The sequence below is a fragment of the Pleurodeles waltl genome, chromosome 2_1 (assembly GCF_031143425.1).
Source record: "Pleurodeles waltl isolate 20211129_DDA chromosome 2_1, aPleWal1.hap1.20221129, whole genome shotgun sequence".
NCBI lineage: Eukaryota > Metazoa > Chordata > Amphibia > Caudata > Salamandridae > Pleurodeles > Pleurodeles waltl.
Window position 1 is genome coordinate 706,501,871 of NC_090438.1, and position 17,835 is coordinate 706,519,705.

General features: G+C 40.8%; 1 protein-coding gene and 1 long non-coding RNA gene across 3 annotated transcripts in view; both read right to left on the reverse strand.

Moving 5' to 3' along the window:
- Window positions 1-11,119, reverse strand: part of LOC138260161 (clathrin coat assembly protein AP180-like) — a 71,818-nt gene extending 60,699 nt beyond the window's left edge. The window contains exons 1-3 of the mRNA XM_069208400.1: window positions 11,023-11,119; window positions 10,400-10,483; window positions 411-494 (exon numbers count right to left, since the gene is read on the reverse strand). Of these exons, the coding sequence (XP_069064501.1) occupies window positions 411-494; window positions 10,400-10,483; window positions 11,023-11,119 (265 nt within the window). The remainder of the gene's footprint in view (window positions 1-410; window positions 495-10,399; window positions 10,484-11,022) is intronic.
- Window positions 11,120-11,209: 90 nt separating this feature from the next.
- Window positions 11,210-15,917, reverse strand: LOC138259099 (uncharacterized). Of its 2 annotated transcripts, none has more exons than XR_011198637.1 (3): window positions 15,847-15,917; window positions 11,482-11,736; window positions 11,210-11,287 (listed from the first exon to the last, which is right to left on the reverse strand). It is a non-coding gene; the product is annotated as an uncharacterized lncRNA (long non-coding RNA). The 2 variants fall into 2 exon arrangements; XR_011198636.1 differs by lacking the exon at window positions 15,847-15,917 and adding an exon at window positions 12,217-12,293.
- Window positions 15,918-17,835: the final 1,918 nt, after the last annotated feature.

Here is a 17,835-nt window from a genome sequence, read left to right on the forward strand (position 1 = left end):
AGTCTTCACTGCCCAGTGGGTTATGAATATCACAACCAATGGCAGATGGTATTATGTAATTAGGACCACAACATGTATATAGAGTAAAAATACTTGCAAATGTCTTCCGTTCCTACAATTCTTGCAATTATATAACCAACATATGAAAATAAACTGGCATAAATCAAGATACATAAATCATAACCACTACACTGATCACATAAATAAAAAAGAATCATATTTTAGCTATATGTTACAATATTTACTGGCATACATGCACACGGCATATGATAATACATGACATGTAATAACAATTTTGCACAAACTTAAAGCAAGTCAGCATCTTAGTAACAAGAGGCAAGTACAATAGCAATGCACGACCTTGGTAAAGGCAAGGCATTTTTGAAAAAGCTAGAAAATATGTTTATTACCAGCAAGGAGGTCTGCAGAAGCTGATGAGCTAGATACTGCTTGCGCTGTGGATTGTGGTTCTGTAGTGCATCCTCCAAAGGCATCTGCAGAATATTCTGAAATTTAGCATGAATGGTGATGAAAACACTGCAGTAAGTGCAAGGTTATTCCACAAATGGCAACACAGAGTACAATGGAATTATGACCTGGAGCCGCACATAAATCAAGTCTGGTGATGGCTGGCCATGTAGTATTATCATTTAGGGCCAAGAGTTATGACATGGAGACTTGCCCCGTCTGTGCACTGTGACAGCAACTCACTGCATCATGTTATTAATTACCTTCCACTGTGCCAAGGATTATACAGTCTGGACCCTCATTAGCTTGGCACCAAATGTATCACTTATTAAATGTACCTACGCCTGAAGTCATGTTCTGGGCCTACTTCAAGTACCATTGCTGAAAATTCTCTCCAGTGGCTTCTTCTCATACCTAATACCTTAACTGAGTGACCTTCTATAGGGCATAGGCTTGCAACGGTTGGTGCTCTCATCCTTCTCATTCCTGATGACCTTTTAACCCCAGATGCAGTCGAAATGCTGCTGAATCTCATACAGCTACTTCCTTGGGTCACACAATCTTCTACTTGATTTTTTTTGTTATTGACTAGTCTCATTATTTTAGGAGTCCTGAGTCAGCTGATTTTTACCTCTATATAATCTCTTCTTACTTTGTCACTTGCCCACCATGTGACCACTTTTTGAGAACTAGCTTTTGTGATTGGGCATTTATATGTTTATATGAATAAAATGTTTATTTTGTAATTCTCTCATAAATGTTTGAGATTAAGGGTGGAGGTATGTACAACTCAATGCATTACTGGCTTAAATGGTGATCCAGTGATTAATCAAGTTACTGACACACAAGTCAATTATAAGCTATTATTCTTGTTACTGCTTTAGTTTCATAATATTCTTTGGTGAAGTATGAGATAGTCCTGGTTAAATGTGACCAATTTCCTCACCTTAGCATCTGTGAAGACAATCTTATGAAAATCATGCTAGCCTAAATTTCAGTCCATCTATGGATGCTCTTGTGCAGCCCATACACATTTGTGAGAACTTGCAATGACGTGACAGACTGTTCCTCTATACACAATAATTAATGTAATGGCATCATAAAGGGGTCACCAATGCTGCCCTCAAATACTTTGTTAGCCCCCTGGCCTACTGTGAAGCACTCAAATTAGCAGTAGTTACCTGACATTTTGTGTCGTTCTCCAAATTTATAGTCAGGACCTGGCTTACTGAGCCTACGTTTGAATGATTACATATAGTGGTAACAACCTGTCCTATGATGTTAGCACCCCACTATATAAAGCCACCATTTCTGTATTTTATTTTCTGCCTAGGGTGTTCAAAACTGTCAATGTTATTCAATCAGGTGTTTAAGGTACAAAAAAGAGTTTATCAAAGGATATATTCAAACACACCCCAATCATTAAATAATGTATACCTAGGCACATACCCCTCCTCACTGAACTAAGTTCTATTAACAGTTAAACAGATCGCAAAAATTAAAAAAAGGCCTGAGATTCATTTATAGTTGTGATACTTTACTTATTCAAATAAAAGGTAATCAACAGTCACCAAAATCGTTCAACCAAAGACTAATAATTCAGTATCCCAAAGAAAAACTATATATGAGCGACAATAATTAAGCTGTCCATGTTTATTCATAATTTTCCAACACAGAGGGGGCTGAAGGTCCATCAAAAGAGTCAAATGCGCTGTACCTTTCTATCCCGCTTCCTAAACTGTCATTAAGCCAGGTATCTATGGTTAACACATGCAAGGAATATAAGTGTAACAGTGCTGAATATCCGTATGATTTGCTTTCTGAAAATACAAGTTAAGTCTTTAGTTTGTTACAAAAACAAGATAAGTGAATATTAACCAGAATCAAAATACTATCTAAGAAGTTAATTATTTTGTTTTTCACAGTTGACTGGAGGCTGAAAAAGTGTTGTCAGGATTGACCTTGATGGCAATGAGAATTTTGAGACATAACTTCAGGACAGGTATGAAAGAAGTTTGTTAATGTGCTCCTTTGCGGTCGACTGGGAAGAATATAGGATCAACCATGAGTTGAGAATCAATTTCCGATCTCTCTAGCCAATGGTTTTGACTGGAAGCCACACCCTGTCCATTATTTTGCACACCATGCCACCTCAGTTTGGACCCAGTCATATGCGAATCAGTCTCGACCCTGCAACATTAGGACCAGGCCAGCCCAGACTGCCAGGTCCTCCTTGAATCTGAAAACAAGCAATCCAAGACAGGTTTCACCTTATTAGGCTTTTCAGTCTACTGGGATGAACTAACACATTCTATCCATGCATATGGCCTGGGTCAAAACAGTGTGGCATGGAATACAAAGTAATGATGGGCTGGGATGCAGCTCAGAGTAATACCAGTAGCAGAGATTAATTCAAGTATTCCATACATCTTTTCTGTATACTTAAGTTTGAGAGAGGCAGCAGGGGTTGGGTTTGATATGGGCCTGTAGCAAATCTGTATTTTCTGTGTGGGCTATTTGGATTTTACTGTCTTTTTCTAGATCTTATTTTTGCTGGTTTTATAACTCTGCAAACTTTTAGTCCTGCTAATCACCAGGAAAGTACCCGTGCTTCCCTTTTAAACATAGTTACATTGGATTATCCCTTATTGGCATGTTTAACTTGCCTGCTAGACCCTAGTCTATGGTATGGAAGTTATACTGTGTGCTATAAAGTTAAATGCCACCTGTAAACCGCAGCACCTGTTGTGCCATCCACGAATGGCCATATCAAATGGGGTTTTACTCCTATCCTGTGTAGTCTTGCTGCAGCAGCCAAAAACCTGCTGTCAAGCTTGTCAAAATAACCCTTTTGACAGGTGGGTACTCTGCTTTTAAATATTAATAAGTATCCCCTGAGAACAACCTGTCGCCCACAATGTAGGGTGCCTAATATTTCAAAGTAGGGCTTGTGCAAAATTAAATCTGGCATGTTCCTCCAATGACTAGCCCCCAAAATGTATTTCCAATGGCAGGACTGTAAATGGATGCTAGAAAATGCCAGTATAGGCTATAAACATGAATCTATAACCCTTGATTGGAAATAACTAAACTAGTTATTCAAAAATATTTTACTATCAATATATCAATGTTTATTAAAAAAAAGTCACTTTTAGAAAGTTACCCCTTTTCTGCCTGAAGTTCCCAGAGGCTAGTTTGCATTAACCTCTAGCAGATTCCCAAAATGTACTTCCCCTTAAGGAAGTGTGAAAACTGCTCCCAGACAAATGAATGGCTTGGGCCTGGTGACAGGCTGGCTGGGTGCTGGGCATTTGACCGTTATCAGCCCAGGAAGGACACCTGGGGTGGCCCAAGCAATTTCATTAACTTGAAAGAGAAAGAGGTGAGAACTGCCCATTCATAACCTAATGCAAGGAGAGACTTTAAGAAAGGAAAGCTCTTGTCCTCAAGTCCAAAATTAGCCAGGCTGGATCTGAATCCAGTTGAAAGGAAGCTACCCCTCTAACTGGTTTGGAGAGGACACATAGGACTGCTCAAATCCCTAGCCATACCTCTAGGTGGACACTAGCATTCTGCAGACGGGGGGAAGGGGTTGCCCATCTTGGATTTTATAAGTGAGGGAATCCTGTGGGATTGTTGGCAGTAGGGCAAACGGGAACTGCTGAAAAAGTGTTAACCTTTACCTCACTGGTAAGGTAGGAGCCAGGAATCCCTTCCACCGATTAGTTAGTGCCAACCATAAATGTGGTATCCTGTGGTACCCTCTTCAAAACACTTTCTGGTCAAGTGGAAGATCAGAAGAGGACTGGACCTGCTGCCTGTGACCTGACAGCAGCCTGAAGGACTACACTTGCTCCCTCGTGTGCCCAGGACAAAGAAGTGGACTCCAAGAGTCAGTTAGCAGCAATTCTTTTCTGCAAGTTGTCTTTTTTTCTGAAGTGATCCCTTAACCAGTACCAACTGTACTTGGAAATTACATTGCTGATGTCCTCGCGCTAGTGAGTCCTGGCCCTCAAGTGCTGCCCTTGAGATCCAGAGAGCCATAGAAATAACCCTAATGATCTGGTCCAGGAATCATGAGAGTTGGGAAGATTTTTTACTTCCTCAGGAACTGTCTGGTGGACCTTGCAGAAGAAGTGTCCACTTTTGATGCAGCTACACCGGATACTGCTTCAAATTTATTCTGCTGGAGGGCTCTGAGCTACATAAAAAGGCTAAGTCAGAAGAGGTAAGTCTTTGACCCAGACAAACGCACTTGGAGTATTGGAGTTACACTCATCAATGATGCCATATGAAATCTCATCAGTGATGTCATAATTAATGTAATTTAACCGGTCACAAATTATGTAATATGTGAGGTCATAAGCAGTGCTCACAATTGTCTTGGGACAACTTGAGGGGGATTGGTAGAGCAAGGATTCTAATGTTTCCATTCTGGGCTGCACTTGAAGTCATGAGGCTGTTAATAGTGTTATGTAGCCCACTCTTGCCTTCTTGAATCCTCTGTAAGGACTACTCACATGGCATGCTTTCAAAACAGAATCCAATTTGTTAGTAGGTTGTTAAATAACATGATAACGGAACTTTAGTTTGTGACCAAATGCTGCCCAAGCAGTAATGGGTTACTTGCAGGCAATTTACCCAATTATTGAAACTGTTACAACTTGCTAGCAAGGTTTGCCTCAAAATAGAGCTCATTTTCATACAGTAGTTTCTTACAAAAAGAAGTTTCTTCTCATGCATATATTTTACAATTTACTTTCAAACATTGTAGTGTAAGTCTACATGACACTAATTTGGTGTTTAGGTTACTTTATAATACCAAAAGACAGCAATGGTGTTGTATGTGCAACCTGCTAATATCTGCTACCTTGTGGAGTAAATGTTAAAAGGACAGCCAAGCCTAACAATCTGAGATTTTACTGATATGGCTAAGTGTTGCTAATACTCAAACCCATCTTGGCATCCTGCACCCAAATATGAGGTGTCACATGTTTTATTTTCTTCTGCTGGCCTGTATTTGCCGGTTTCTCTGCTCCAGCAAGGGATGTCTAATTCAGATGAGCAGTGGACTGCCTTCAAATAGTGTCCTGATCATCTATAATTGAAAATGAATCCTTCTTCCTCCCCAGCCTTTCTTTCATATTCCCAGCAAATGTATTGCTTAGACCGGTGCCTGGCTGTACCCAGAGGCAAGTACTCCACCAGTACAGGTTTCCACAGCATTTCTTTCATCAGCTGGGTGAGGTGCTCCACCTCGCTGGACTACAAATTAGGCAGGCTGATCTTTGCCTGCCCTTTGAATTGAACAGATCTCTTTATTCTAGCCAGCACACCCAGTTTCAGGAGCACTGAATGTGTGAATTACTTTAAATTTAGTTTGTGGTGTGCATATAAACACACAGTACTGGTCCTAAATGAGTCACAAATGAATAATTTCAACCTTCTTCCTGTGTATCTAGGCCAGGCACCAGTCTTGACACTTTCATAGGCTTTTCCTAATTTGTTCAAATTTAATATATTTCAATACATATTTGTTTTGTTGAATCCCCATAACTTTAATTTCCATGTAATTATTTTATTGATAAATGTTGAAAATGGCCCTTTCTGCAGGGTTATCCCTAACGTTTTGCCCTCCTCCTCCTAGTTTTCAGACCACCTTTTTGTTGGCTTTGAGAGTCTTGGCACTTTACCACTGTTAATCAGTGCTAAAGTGTATGTGCTCTCTCCCCTAAAACATGGCATGGTTGGCTTACACCTGTTTGGGATATTTAATGTATCTGTTAGTCCCTTCTAAAGTGGTATAGCATATACCCAGGGCCTGTAAATTAGCCCTGGCTAGTACAGGTACAGGCATAGATTACACAACCCACAGAAGTAGCCTTTCAAACCCATCTCGAGCCCTCCACTGCAGTGCCTGTGTGTGCAGTTTACTGTCACCTTAACTTAGTATTTCAAAATACTTGCCAAGGCCTTAACTCACCTTTTACTACACCCAAGTCACCCCAAAGGTAGGCCTTCGACAGCCCTAAGGTCAGGGTGCTGTGGAGATAAAAGGTAGGACATGTGCTTTTATGTTTTATATGCCCTCGTAGTGACAAACGGCCTGTTTAGTTTTTCACTACTGTGAGGGCTGCTCCTCTCATAGGTTAGCATTGAGAATTCCCTTATTTAATTTTAAGTGGTAATTTATTATCTGAAAGGAGTAGTGTTGACATGCGTGGCATGGTAGTGAAAACGCCGGTTTACTGGTATAGTTGGATTTTGCATTACTATTTTAGAAATGCCACTTTTAGAAAGAGTTTAAAACTCTAGGTGCTTTGCAGCCTGACACCAATCCATGTCTACGGCAGAGTGACAGTTACTCTTTATCCATACTTTCCAGACAGCCACCACACAGGAAGTGCTGGATGCAACAGGAGAGGCATCTCCATCCATCTGCATACTGACAGTCTTCTTGGGCTGGGAAAATGGGAAAATGAGAGATTTTTCACACTTTACATATCAATAGGCTGCACCCAGCCATCACACCAAGGGTCGATTTACCCCCTACTGATGTCTGGAGCCAGGGCTGGGTTCAAAGAGGTCTGTGTACACTTGAAAGCGTTTCTTTTAAGTGACCCCTTACGTCAAAGACATTTTTGAGTATAAGTACAGTGGCCCTTACCCCATGTTTTTCAGAGCACTTTTGGAAGTGGGACTAAGCCTCTGTCAGGAGGACTGTTGCACTGCTCAAGGACTCATCTGAAATGCTCTTCTGCTGTTGCCCTGCTACTGGCTGGGTGGCCTAAAGGACTTGCTGGATTGCTTTTCTATTGTTGCCCTGTTGCCAGCTGCTCCCTGGCTCTGTTCTACAAGGACCCTACAGGAGGTACCAGGAGAGATAGCCATCAGGACTGTTGGACTGGTTGTGCTGGTCTACCTGCCTACTGCTGCCTGCCTTGTTTCCCCCCTACCAAATGCTCTCCCAGGTCCCAAGTGTTTGGCGAGCCTTGGTTCCTGCCCCTGCAATTATATAGCATGGTAAGTGATTTATATCAATACTATACTTATGTCACTAGTGCATGGTGAGCGCTCTGCATTCTCCCTCCTCTAGCACATGGGGAGCACTGTTTGTGTGTCCTCTGGGGCCGTGACAGACTGCCCCCATGCATTTAAGCATAGTGTGCGTGACCAGCCTCCTTGCTCTCCAGTGCATGTGAAGCACTGTATAAGTTTCTGATCCCCAGCACATGTCAGTGCTTAACCAAAAGGAACATCAGGATTACAGCACACGTGCAACCTCAAGGGAATACCCCAACCAGCATGAATGCAGCAGGTTGCCTCAGCAAAAACAAAGCTTACACTAATGGCTGTCATGCACCCTCTTCCCAAGGACTTCGGCCAAGCCGACAGAAGATTCCTCACACCCACGGGCCAGGTACACTACACTGCTGAAGTGCCACCGAGGTTAGCCCTTTTGTAAGGAGGACACTTCCACTGCCTTTCTGAGCCTCTCCCTTCGACCAACGCGGGCCCCATGAGCGAGGCCACAGCTCCTGTGCTTCCCTCTGCTGCACTGCGGACAGCTTCCTTTCACCATTTCGTAACGCGGGGGGACCAAGTGCGGCCTCCCCTCCATCATTCACATTGTGTGTGCCCCCCCTCATTTTGGACCGACCTGGGGGGGAACTGATTCCATCATAGGCTTACAGGAAGAAACCTCGATGAGGTCAGCGAGAGTGGTAAGACATTGCCGCTAGAAACATGCTTTATTTTTGAGAGTTGGAGATTACTGTAATGCAGGTAATAGGTGTGCAGGGGACCCTCTGACTTATGTATAGAACCTCAAATAATATGTAAAGCTTAGTAGAAGCATCAGTATGCTGTACCCTACGTGTTATAATAGGGAGTGATTGTTGAGCTTTCCCTGCAAATTGGTCTTTATGTCTAGCAAGATATTACATTCCTGTGGAAGCTATCAATCCCAGGAATGTAAAGTGCCATTTCTGTACTTTTTCTGCTGCATCTATGGTGACAATTTATTCCTGCATCGCGTGCAAAAATGCTCACTCATATAGACTGATTTTCTTGCCTTACATTAGCAGAATGCTGAATCCTATTGTAGTACTTACATGCAATGCCTTCTAATTATGATTCCTATTGTTTTGGTTTTGTTTCATGCATAATATATTTTATATCTTTTATATAATCCGACGTGAAATCTCTTTTGTGGTATGTTTATTGTGTTTCTGTGCTAGTGTGTTGCATAAACGCTTTAGACATTGCCTCTGGTGATAAGCCCGGGTGCTCTGTGCCAAGCTACTGGGGGTGAGCACAGGTTAGCTTTGGTGTGTAACTTACTTCCCCTGACTAGAGTGGTGGGTTCTACCTGACTTCGGTGCATACCCTAGTCAATCAAAAAACCCATTTCTAACAATAACTAAACTTTATTTCTATTGTTTGATACCTTCTCTAATGGATTTTGAGCGTAACACTCTTCTTATTGGGGAAATATGAAAAAGCATATCATATCTGCAATAAAGAAACAATTCAGTTCATTTAGCCAGGAGGATAAAAAACAGATTACTGCATATGTATTTAAATTATAATTTTTTTCATTTGAAACAGTCCCATGGAAGTTCTCATCTTATATAACGAGAAAAATCAAAGCATGATAGTAGAATATAGCGATGGCAAGGAGATGGGAAAGTGGGCACCTTATGGTAACCTGATGTCTCAGGATGGTTTAGGCTCACCCTCAAGATAGTGAATTGTAATTATGTTCTTACATCTGCTGGCTAGTTGGTCTATACAAATATTTTGCTCCCAGGTAACCTCAGTCTGTAGACACATCCTTCCAACAGAACTTTCAGTAAGCTGGAATGTGTGCAGATCTTCCTGCATTCAAGTCAGCTTTTCCTGGCCGACCCAGTCCAGCATGCAGGAAAGCGCTCCATCTCTGTTGAGGCCTCAGAGGAAAGGCTACTTAGACTTGGGCCCAGTTTGGAAGTATAGCAGCAACCCTGCAAAGATTCCACACCTGGTCCCGTTTTCACTTCTTTCTTACACTAATGTAAAGGCCTTCTCTTTTTCTTCTACTTTCCTATGATTTCTGGATCATCAAGAAAGATAATCAGTGAAGGTTCATATAAACAGATGTATAACTAATGCAACACAATTGTGTCCATTCAGGAGACTTCGACTTTGGAACAGATTATCTACAGCACCCAATTCCTCTAGCTAATAAGGATCCTTTTCAGATGTTTGACATCATCGCCTATCTACAAACTAAATGTTCCACCTGACTTTTTCTAGCTCTCACACCAGCGATTAGGGATGTTTCAAAATGCAAAGTGCTAATGTTTGTATCCATTCACTCATAATCCAATAAGTAATAAAAGATAACACATGGTGGCTGGTTATGTGACAAACTGTACATAACATGGTGTACATTGGCATTCTGCTTTTGTAGTTTACTGTAATACATTGAAAGTGTAGTCAGGGTATGCAATGAATAGATTTGCAATCATGGTTTTCAGAGTTCTTGGTCATTATGAAATTATTAGCTGGCTGAGATAAAAAGGTCCTTCCTACCCAGCGTTTGTCAGATGAATTTTGACTTTTGACATTGTGGGCACTGTAGGAGCTTCATTTAACTGACTGCTGACCCACTACTAAGACTTCACACCCTCAACTGCCAAGGGGGCATTAGTGGACATTGCAGTGGATACTTCTGTTCCCGCTCCCATTCACTGCTTATTCCCTCTTGATGAGCACTGAGGCAACGCCACAGTTATGTACAACACTTTACAAAATCCAAAAATAGTTAATCGCACAAGTAAAAATAGGCCAAACAGACTAAGTACAGTAGTGTGAATTCACAGGTTTTATGCATACTGATTAGACGAGATACAGCAATTGTATGCAGCAATGAAGGAATCATACCCACCACCAAATAAATCTATCACAGCAGAAGAGTCCACTTTTGCAGGAGAAGCTGTGGGTACAGGAGGGGGGGCTGCAAATGCATCGACTAGAATAAACACAAATTGGGATGAAAATTAATGTGAATATAAATATTTTGCTTTGATGATATATTATTTATTATATATTATAATATATTATTATATATATTATTTATAAAAACGTGTATCACAATGCTGCAACCAACACACTAAAAGTAAAGGAAGCTAAAAACAAGTCAACATTTAATAATAGTGAGATCAGTGATATCGATTTCCCAGTTGCCTTTTCAGTCAATGTAGTGCAGACGGAAGTCTGGATACATGGAATTATTTGTGATGTTGGGATTAGTTAATTGCAGTGGCAGATAAGCACATAAATGCAAAATAGACTAGGGAGACTTTATGCAGTGTGTAATGTGTCTCTTAAGCTTCAAACACTGAATCGTTTTTCTGGTATGAATTAAAGCTAAAAATAAGTTTACAAGAGTACAAAGGGTCTGTGTGTTTTCAATCTGGCGCTCACACTTTTTAAATGCGGAGTTCTTCAATACTACAACCATCATAATATTTGAAAGAAAATGACGTGACATGTAGAACCACCACTCACCGGACAGCAGATCAGCAGTGAGAGAACTCTCAGCCAAAGGAGAAACCCCATGGGAAGCAGATGAAAAATCATCTTTCAAAAAACAAGGGCAAATCATTGGCAAATAATGTTTCATTTCTTGCGAGATAAAGCAGCAAACACAAGCCATGCAATTGAAACATTAAACTGAGAGGGTGTGATTTGTTACCTGAATCAAGTAGATCAATGTGAGGTGCAGTGTCAGACTTGGGAGCTGTAGGTACTTCTGATACAGAGTCAAATAAATCTACAACAAGATCAATTTTGTGTTTATTTTCAGAATGCTCAGCAAATATTCTGAGGTTAGAAAATGTAAATGGTGGCCATTGTCACTTCAAGTATTTCACGACAGACATGCACATGCAATTAAAGAAGAAGGTACAATAATTTGACAAGCCAGAATTAAAATCACCTAGATGGAAATTATGCAAAATAATTTACCACCAAATATATCTAGAGCAGGAGCAGTGGTGGTGGAAGTGGTGGTGGAGGCAGATGTGGTGGCGGTTGTGGTAGTAGTAGTAGTAGCAGTAGTGGCTGCAGCAGGAAAAGGAGGAGAAGGAGTAGTTGCAAGAGCCGGAGAGGCTGTGCTAGTTGTAGGGGTAACTACAGGAACACTGGTCTCAGTTGGCTTCATAGCAAAAAGGTCCAGCTCAGAAGCAGTCTCTGCACTACCTTCAGATGGGGCAAAGGGGTCTTGTAGAAAGGGAAGTAAAGAATATACAGGATCAGTAAGCAGGACATCAGTGAGACCATTCACAACTATGGCCAATATATGTTGTACAAGTACACAATACAAATGTACTCCCCAAATCTAACATTCATCACACCTCCCTCGACAAGCCAGTCTCAAATTTTGAGACAATAAGAACTATGTCTCTTTTCCTATTATGCACAAATATTTTCTCAGTAATTTATACACCTCACACCAATCTTGTAACTTCTCAATAACGAATTTTAAAGAGACAGACTGACTGTGAAAGAAAAACAGAATTCAAGTCCTGCCATATTAGCCACCCTTATCATTTTTTAGCTATTCAACATCAAGTAAACAAAATGAGGGGCATACAAGTGGCAGACATTGTACAACTACTCACAACTGTGATTATCAATTAAAAGGTGTCTACCTAAGACTCTAACAAAGAGAAAAAAAAACTTCCCAACATAAAACCCCACCATTTCCTGAACATGCATCAAGAGCTGCTGCAACAGGGACGGGGGTAGCTGGTGCTGCTGCCCGTGCAGGGGTTTCACCAGGAGAAGCTGCAAAGGCATCTAGAGTGCAGTTTTTAAAACAACAGAAATTAAAAGATGAAAAAAGAGCGAAAATATAGAAAAGGTATCAAAACAAGTTGATCTTCTTATACAACATGAGTTACCTTTTGACGTGTTCATTGAAGAAAATAAATTCCACTTTTCATATTCATCATTGTATATTAGTTTTACATTGATTTAATTTGTGAAAAGGAACTACATCAATGTACAAAGGTAAGTGTTCTCATTGTATAAGGTCAGAGAAGCATGTTTATGTGGTACTACAAATAAACTGTATGGAACTAACAACATTTTACACACCAGATGTCAATCAAATTCTAAAAGTTCAATATTAGTAACAAACTGTATGAACAGCAGTGATTTTGCACAATGCTGCCTTTCTTATCTCATGTGCTAAGAATGATCAATGGTTCAAAGTAACTAATTTTATCTTACAAATTGATAGATAAAAAGCACACAATCTCACAGGACAGATGGAAACTAAGTTCAAATGTATTATTTTGACTAGTCTAAACTCCCTACTTAGAAACAATTTAGGTATTTGAGTTAACCTATTGCAGTGGTTGGTACACATTCAATTTTTATCAAATACGATAAAGCAGCCTAAAATAAAAAATTACTTCAGTGCATTTTTGTAGTGCATATCATCGAGTTGAACTTGCACCTTTTTGAATAATCCTAACATCTTGGGATCAGTACTTGCAAGGTATTTTCCTTAATTCCTTAATAGCTGACCAGATCACCACCTTGCTACTAACTAAATACAAATCCAGAGCTGGGGTCAGGACAGAGGGAGCTACTTTAAATGTTTCCATGACACCTACTGCGTAATGCAACACTGTACATCATCATAAACTGTTGAGTCTGTTTGAATCCATAATGGGCTTCTGCAACCACATCATTCATTGGTTCACAAATAAGCAGTAAAAATTGAGAACCATACTGCCTCTAATACAGTCTCCCCCAAGACTATTTTAGCACCATTTGTTTTTAATTGCCAACTAAAACCAAAGTGTACTTGATTCTTGAGACACAGTACACTAGTATGCCGATGTCAGACAATTATATGTAAAGACAAAATCCATCAATGACATAATTAACTCCAGATTCTGTCTCCGGAGTATTCTGCAGCTGATTTCAAATATTTCCCTGTTGCGCTAAATACCCCTCCTCTTCATAAAAATCATCCTGCTCACTACTAAGCATGAGACAAATTTGATATAGCACTCTTGAACAACTTTAAAATTTGATAAGTTCCATACAAAAATAAGGTATGATTTAATTGCCACTAACTTACATGCAACTGTGATGTCATACAGACATAGGGCTGCATGTGTGATGTTATACGTAAATAATAAAGAGCAAAAAGTGCAAGTCTATTGATTCAGCTTAGGACAGTTGCCCTGAAAAAAGAAATTGAACTTCAGCACCACACAAATTAAACACACAAACTTCCCCAAGGTAAAGGCACTGCAATTCCTCTACGGTAAATTTCCACTGAAGTTCTGCAGAAGAGTAAATGACAAGGGCACTGGTCTTATTTGGAAAAATTTTTACAAAATTCAAAGCAACATTTGGATAATAGATCACCTGAGGGACAGCTGTTCACAAAAGTGTACAAATCTTTCCAGGAGGGGCCCAGCCATGTAGTGTGAAGTAATTGCCAGCTCAGGTCAAAGAAGCGGTTTGTGAACAAGTGCTGTATCTTACATCTTCTTGAGAATCAATACCACATCTCAGTGCAATAAACATGTTTTTAACTAAAACCAACTGGATGCGGCAAAGCTATAAGCGAATAATACCCATGCTCATTTGTGTTCAAAGCAATTGTGCTTAAAAAAATAAAATTGTCTGTTCGTAAAAGGCGTTTATGAGTAAAGGTTCATCGACATTTACTGCAGCTATGGACATTTTGACAAAAAGTGGCTAAAGCTGACAGACCAGTTAGCTCCATGTCTCTGGAACACAACTTTCTCATTACTGGACTATTTTTGTTATCATGTGTTTTATTCCAATCGGTTTAAACCTCAAGTAAAACAATACTACAATAACATGAACGCACTCAAGTATTAACTGAAGCACAAAATCACAAACAATATGTATTTGTTGCAGCTACATCTATGTATATTTTAAGGTTGAACTGCTTGGGCAGTGGATACCTCTTTAGATAGTATCTACCCAGTCCCACATACCCATTTACAGACAGGAGATGAACTGTGTGTCTGAATCACATTTTGGCTGCTACGCTAACACTCCTAAATCAGTAAACCATGCTTAACCAGCAAAGATGCCAAAACAACAATGTAGGAGTGAGTCTGTCGGCCACACTAGCTTGAGGCTTGTATCATTCAATATCAACAGAGCATTAGTGGCAAGTCTCTAGAAAAGATTACTGGGTCAGCTGCAAAATCAGTGTAGCCAACACAAAGTTTAGAAAGGTAAGTTCAAATGGGAAATTGGAGTATCCCGAAATGAAGTTGGAGGATCCAGAATTAGATCAATAGCCAAAACCCAGGAATAATAAACTAAAGACAAGTGCAGTATATATTAATTTCCATTTGTACAACAGATAGAATGCTGTAAATAGCATAAATTTCCAAAAGGAGGGAACACGACATATGCATAAGGAAGACATTCTGGACTATATCCAATGTAAAAACAGAAGGAGGAGAGAAGAATGTAGGCATTTCAACAGTAAACTCCTTTGGAATCGCCTTATTCCAGGAACAGGATAAAAGCTTGGCTATCATTCACTGATGATCTATTGCCAGGAAACTTTAATTTAAGAGATCGGAGACAAATTCCACAAAGAATTGCTTGTTTCATAAGTATCGGCCTACACCAGTCAAAGTAATATCTGCAAATCAAATTGTGATAGGGCAGCCCCGATCGCACCGCCTGAAGAGTCAGCCAACTCCGTGTCGGGTAAACCCGACACGTCAGATCCGCGTTGCCACGTTCCCATGGGAACGCTCGCGGCGTCAAGGTCGCGTTTCCCTGTTTCCAGGGAAACGCTCAAGGTATTCCGGGCCGCCGGCGGCAAAAAGGAGGCAGTACGCGACTGGAAGGTAGAGGGAGTCGGAGGAGAGACGGAGACGAGTCGGGGAGAAACAGAGCAGCGCATCGCAAGTCCGGAGGAGGAAACCGAAGACGGAGGAGAGGAGAAGGAGAACCCCCACGAAGGAGCGCCGGAGTCACGGAACCCAGGAACCAGCCACGACCCCGGAGGGTCGTGGCTTACAAAGATACGGTCCCTGCTAGGGACAATAGATCGTAGAGGGAAAATCCCACAGGGGTAGGGAACTGGGGAGACGTGAAATGGGGGGGGGGAAAGAAAGGAGGGGCAGACTCCAGAACTAAGAAAGGAATCTAACTATTGCATCTTACCCGGGAGCACCGTGTGTCAAATAAAGCACATCACAATCCTTTAGTACATTGCACGGGTGTATCTACACTCTACCTCTATATCCCTACTTACCTTTCCCCTTTTCCTATCTGAAAAGAAACCCCAGAAATAACCCCTTTACTTACCTTGGCGTTCTCATATTTCTCTTGCCGGTATTCCACTGGAGCCACCTGCATTTCCCAGAAGCCACCTACCTGGAAGGCGAGAGGAAGGAGAACGACAGCTTTAACGAAGAGAAGAACCATAAGCCAAGACTCTATAGTTACCTGTAATCTTTTGAACAAAACAAACTAGGAAAAGAACAATAATAAAAAGCCTTACTGCACTACTCAGTTTCCGTCTGGGTTATACTGTTCAGCCTGTCACACAAATCTAACTTGGATCACATTTTAAATATTAGGAAACAATGAGACAAATTACTCAGAAGTGTTTGTCGCTGAATTTTAACAATGGATTTCAAAGTGATTGTTTAAAAATAACACACAACGGGGAACACACCCTTTAGCTATCTAAACTTATTTTTATTTTGGTTTTAAAGGATTATATAACAAACCAAAAATCAAAAATAAGAGTATGTGGGGAGAGCAGGTGTTGACACTTAAAGGGTCTGTTGGTCCTGGTCCTTTCCGCAGGGTCACCACCAAACGTTTTGACTTCACGCCTTCTGTTTTCTCAACCCATTTTTTCCGTCTTTTAGGGCTCTCTGCTTTTTATCACTGGTAACCAGTGCTGAAGTGCCTGTGTGCTCTCTCCTTTAAACATGGTAAAATTGGTTTACATCCAATTGGCACATTTAATGTACATACACGCCACTCATAAAGTGGAAGTGTAGGTACCCAGGCCCTATAAATTAAATACTACTAGTGGACCTACAGAACTTACTGTGCCACCTACTTAAGTAGCCCTTTAAAACATGTCTCAGGCCGGTGTGCAGTTTCAAACTGCCATTTCAACTTGGCCAAATCAACATTTTTCCAACATAAAAGACAATTCTGAATACACAAATGTCACCGACTAGGGTCGGCCCTAAATAGCCCATAGGGTAGGGTGCATTGTATTTAAAAAGTTGGACATGTATTTTCAAGTTTTACATGTCCTGTAAGAGAAAAACTCACAAATTCGTTTTTTCACTACTGTGAGGCCTACCTCTCCCATACGATCACACTGGGTTGCCTTATTACATTTAATAGCTTTTGCTTGGGGCAGGCAGGAATGTCATGTTTACTATCTGGAGAATTGTGATTTAAATCCCTCTTTAAGGATAAAGTAGGATTTTAAGTCATGATTCTGAAAATTCAACTTTTCAAAAAGCCAGCATTTTCTTGCCCTAACCATTTGTTGCCTGCAGCCTGCTTCCTGGGTTGCATACCTAGGTGTAATTGGCAGTAAACCTTTGCACATTCCTCCCAGACAGTAGAGACAATAGAGGGCTTGGGCGTTGCCAGGATAGGCCATCCATGGCAGGGTGGGGTGCAAAGCTATGCACAGACCAACTTGCACTTTAAATACACTGCCTCAGCTATCAGACAAAAAAATTCTCACTAGCTTATTTCAACTGCTGACAGACTAGGACCAGGAAATTCTTAACACCTTTACGGGAGGGAAAACTCCAGAAGCTTCTCCCATTTCAAAATTAGCAAAAGGTATGAAACTTGGACACTCAGGAACACTCATGGCTGTATGGACACTACAGAAGAAGGACTGTCCAGCTGCCCTAGGCCTCCACTGTGTGCTTGAGGTCTGCCCTTCTGACTGAAAAGGAAGACTGGACCTGCTCCCTTCATCCCAGGCTGTTTGAATGACTCCAGGTGCATGTTAGCTGGCCTCTTATTATGAGATACAGGGACACTGTAAGAGGCTGGCCCTCTATGCACTGTGTAAAACTAGGCGCACTGTGCAGGGAGTCAAGACAATCACACATTGGTTTCCGAGGTTAAAAATTAGACTACCTAATGCTCCAATTTTTAAGGTAGCAGGTCGAGCAGTTAGGCTAATCCAGATGTGCTAAGCATTTGTTGTACTCACAAAATCAATCATGCAGCACACACACTCAATGAATAACTTGAGACGAGACTTTATAAAAATGCTTCAGACTTTTATATAATGTTTAAGAC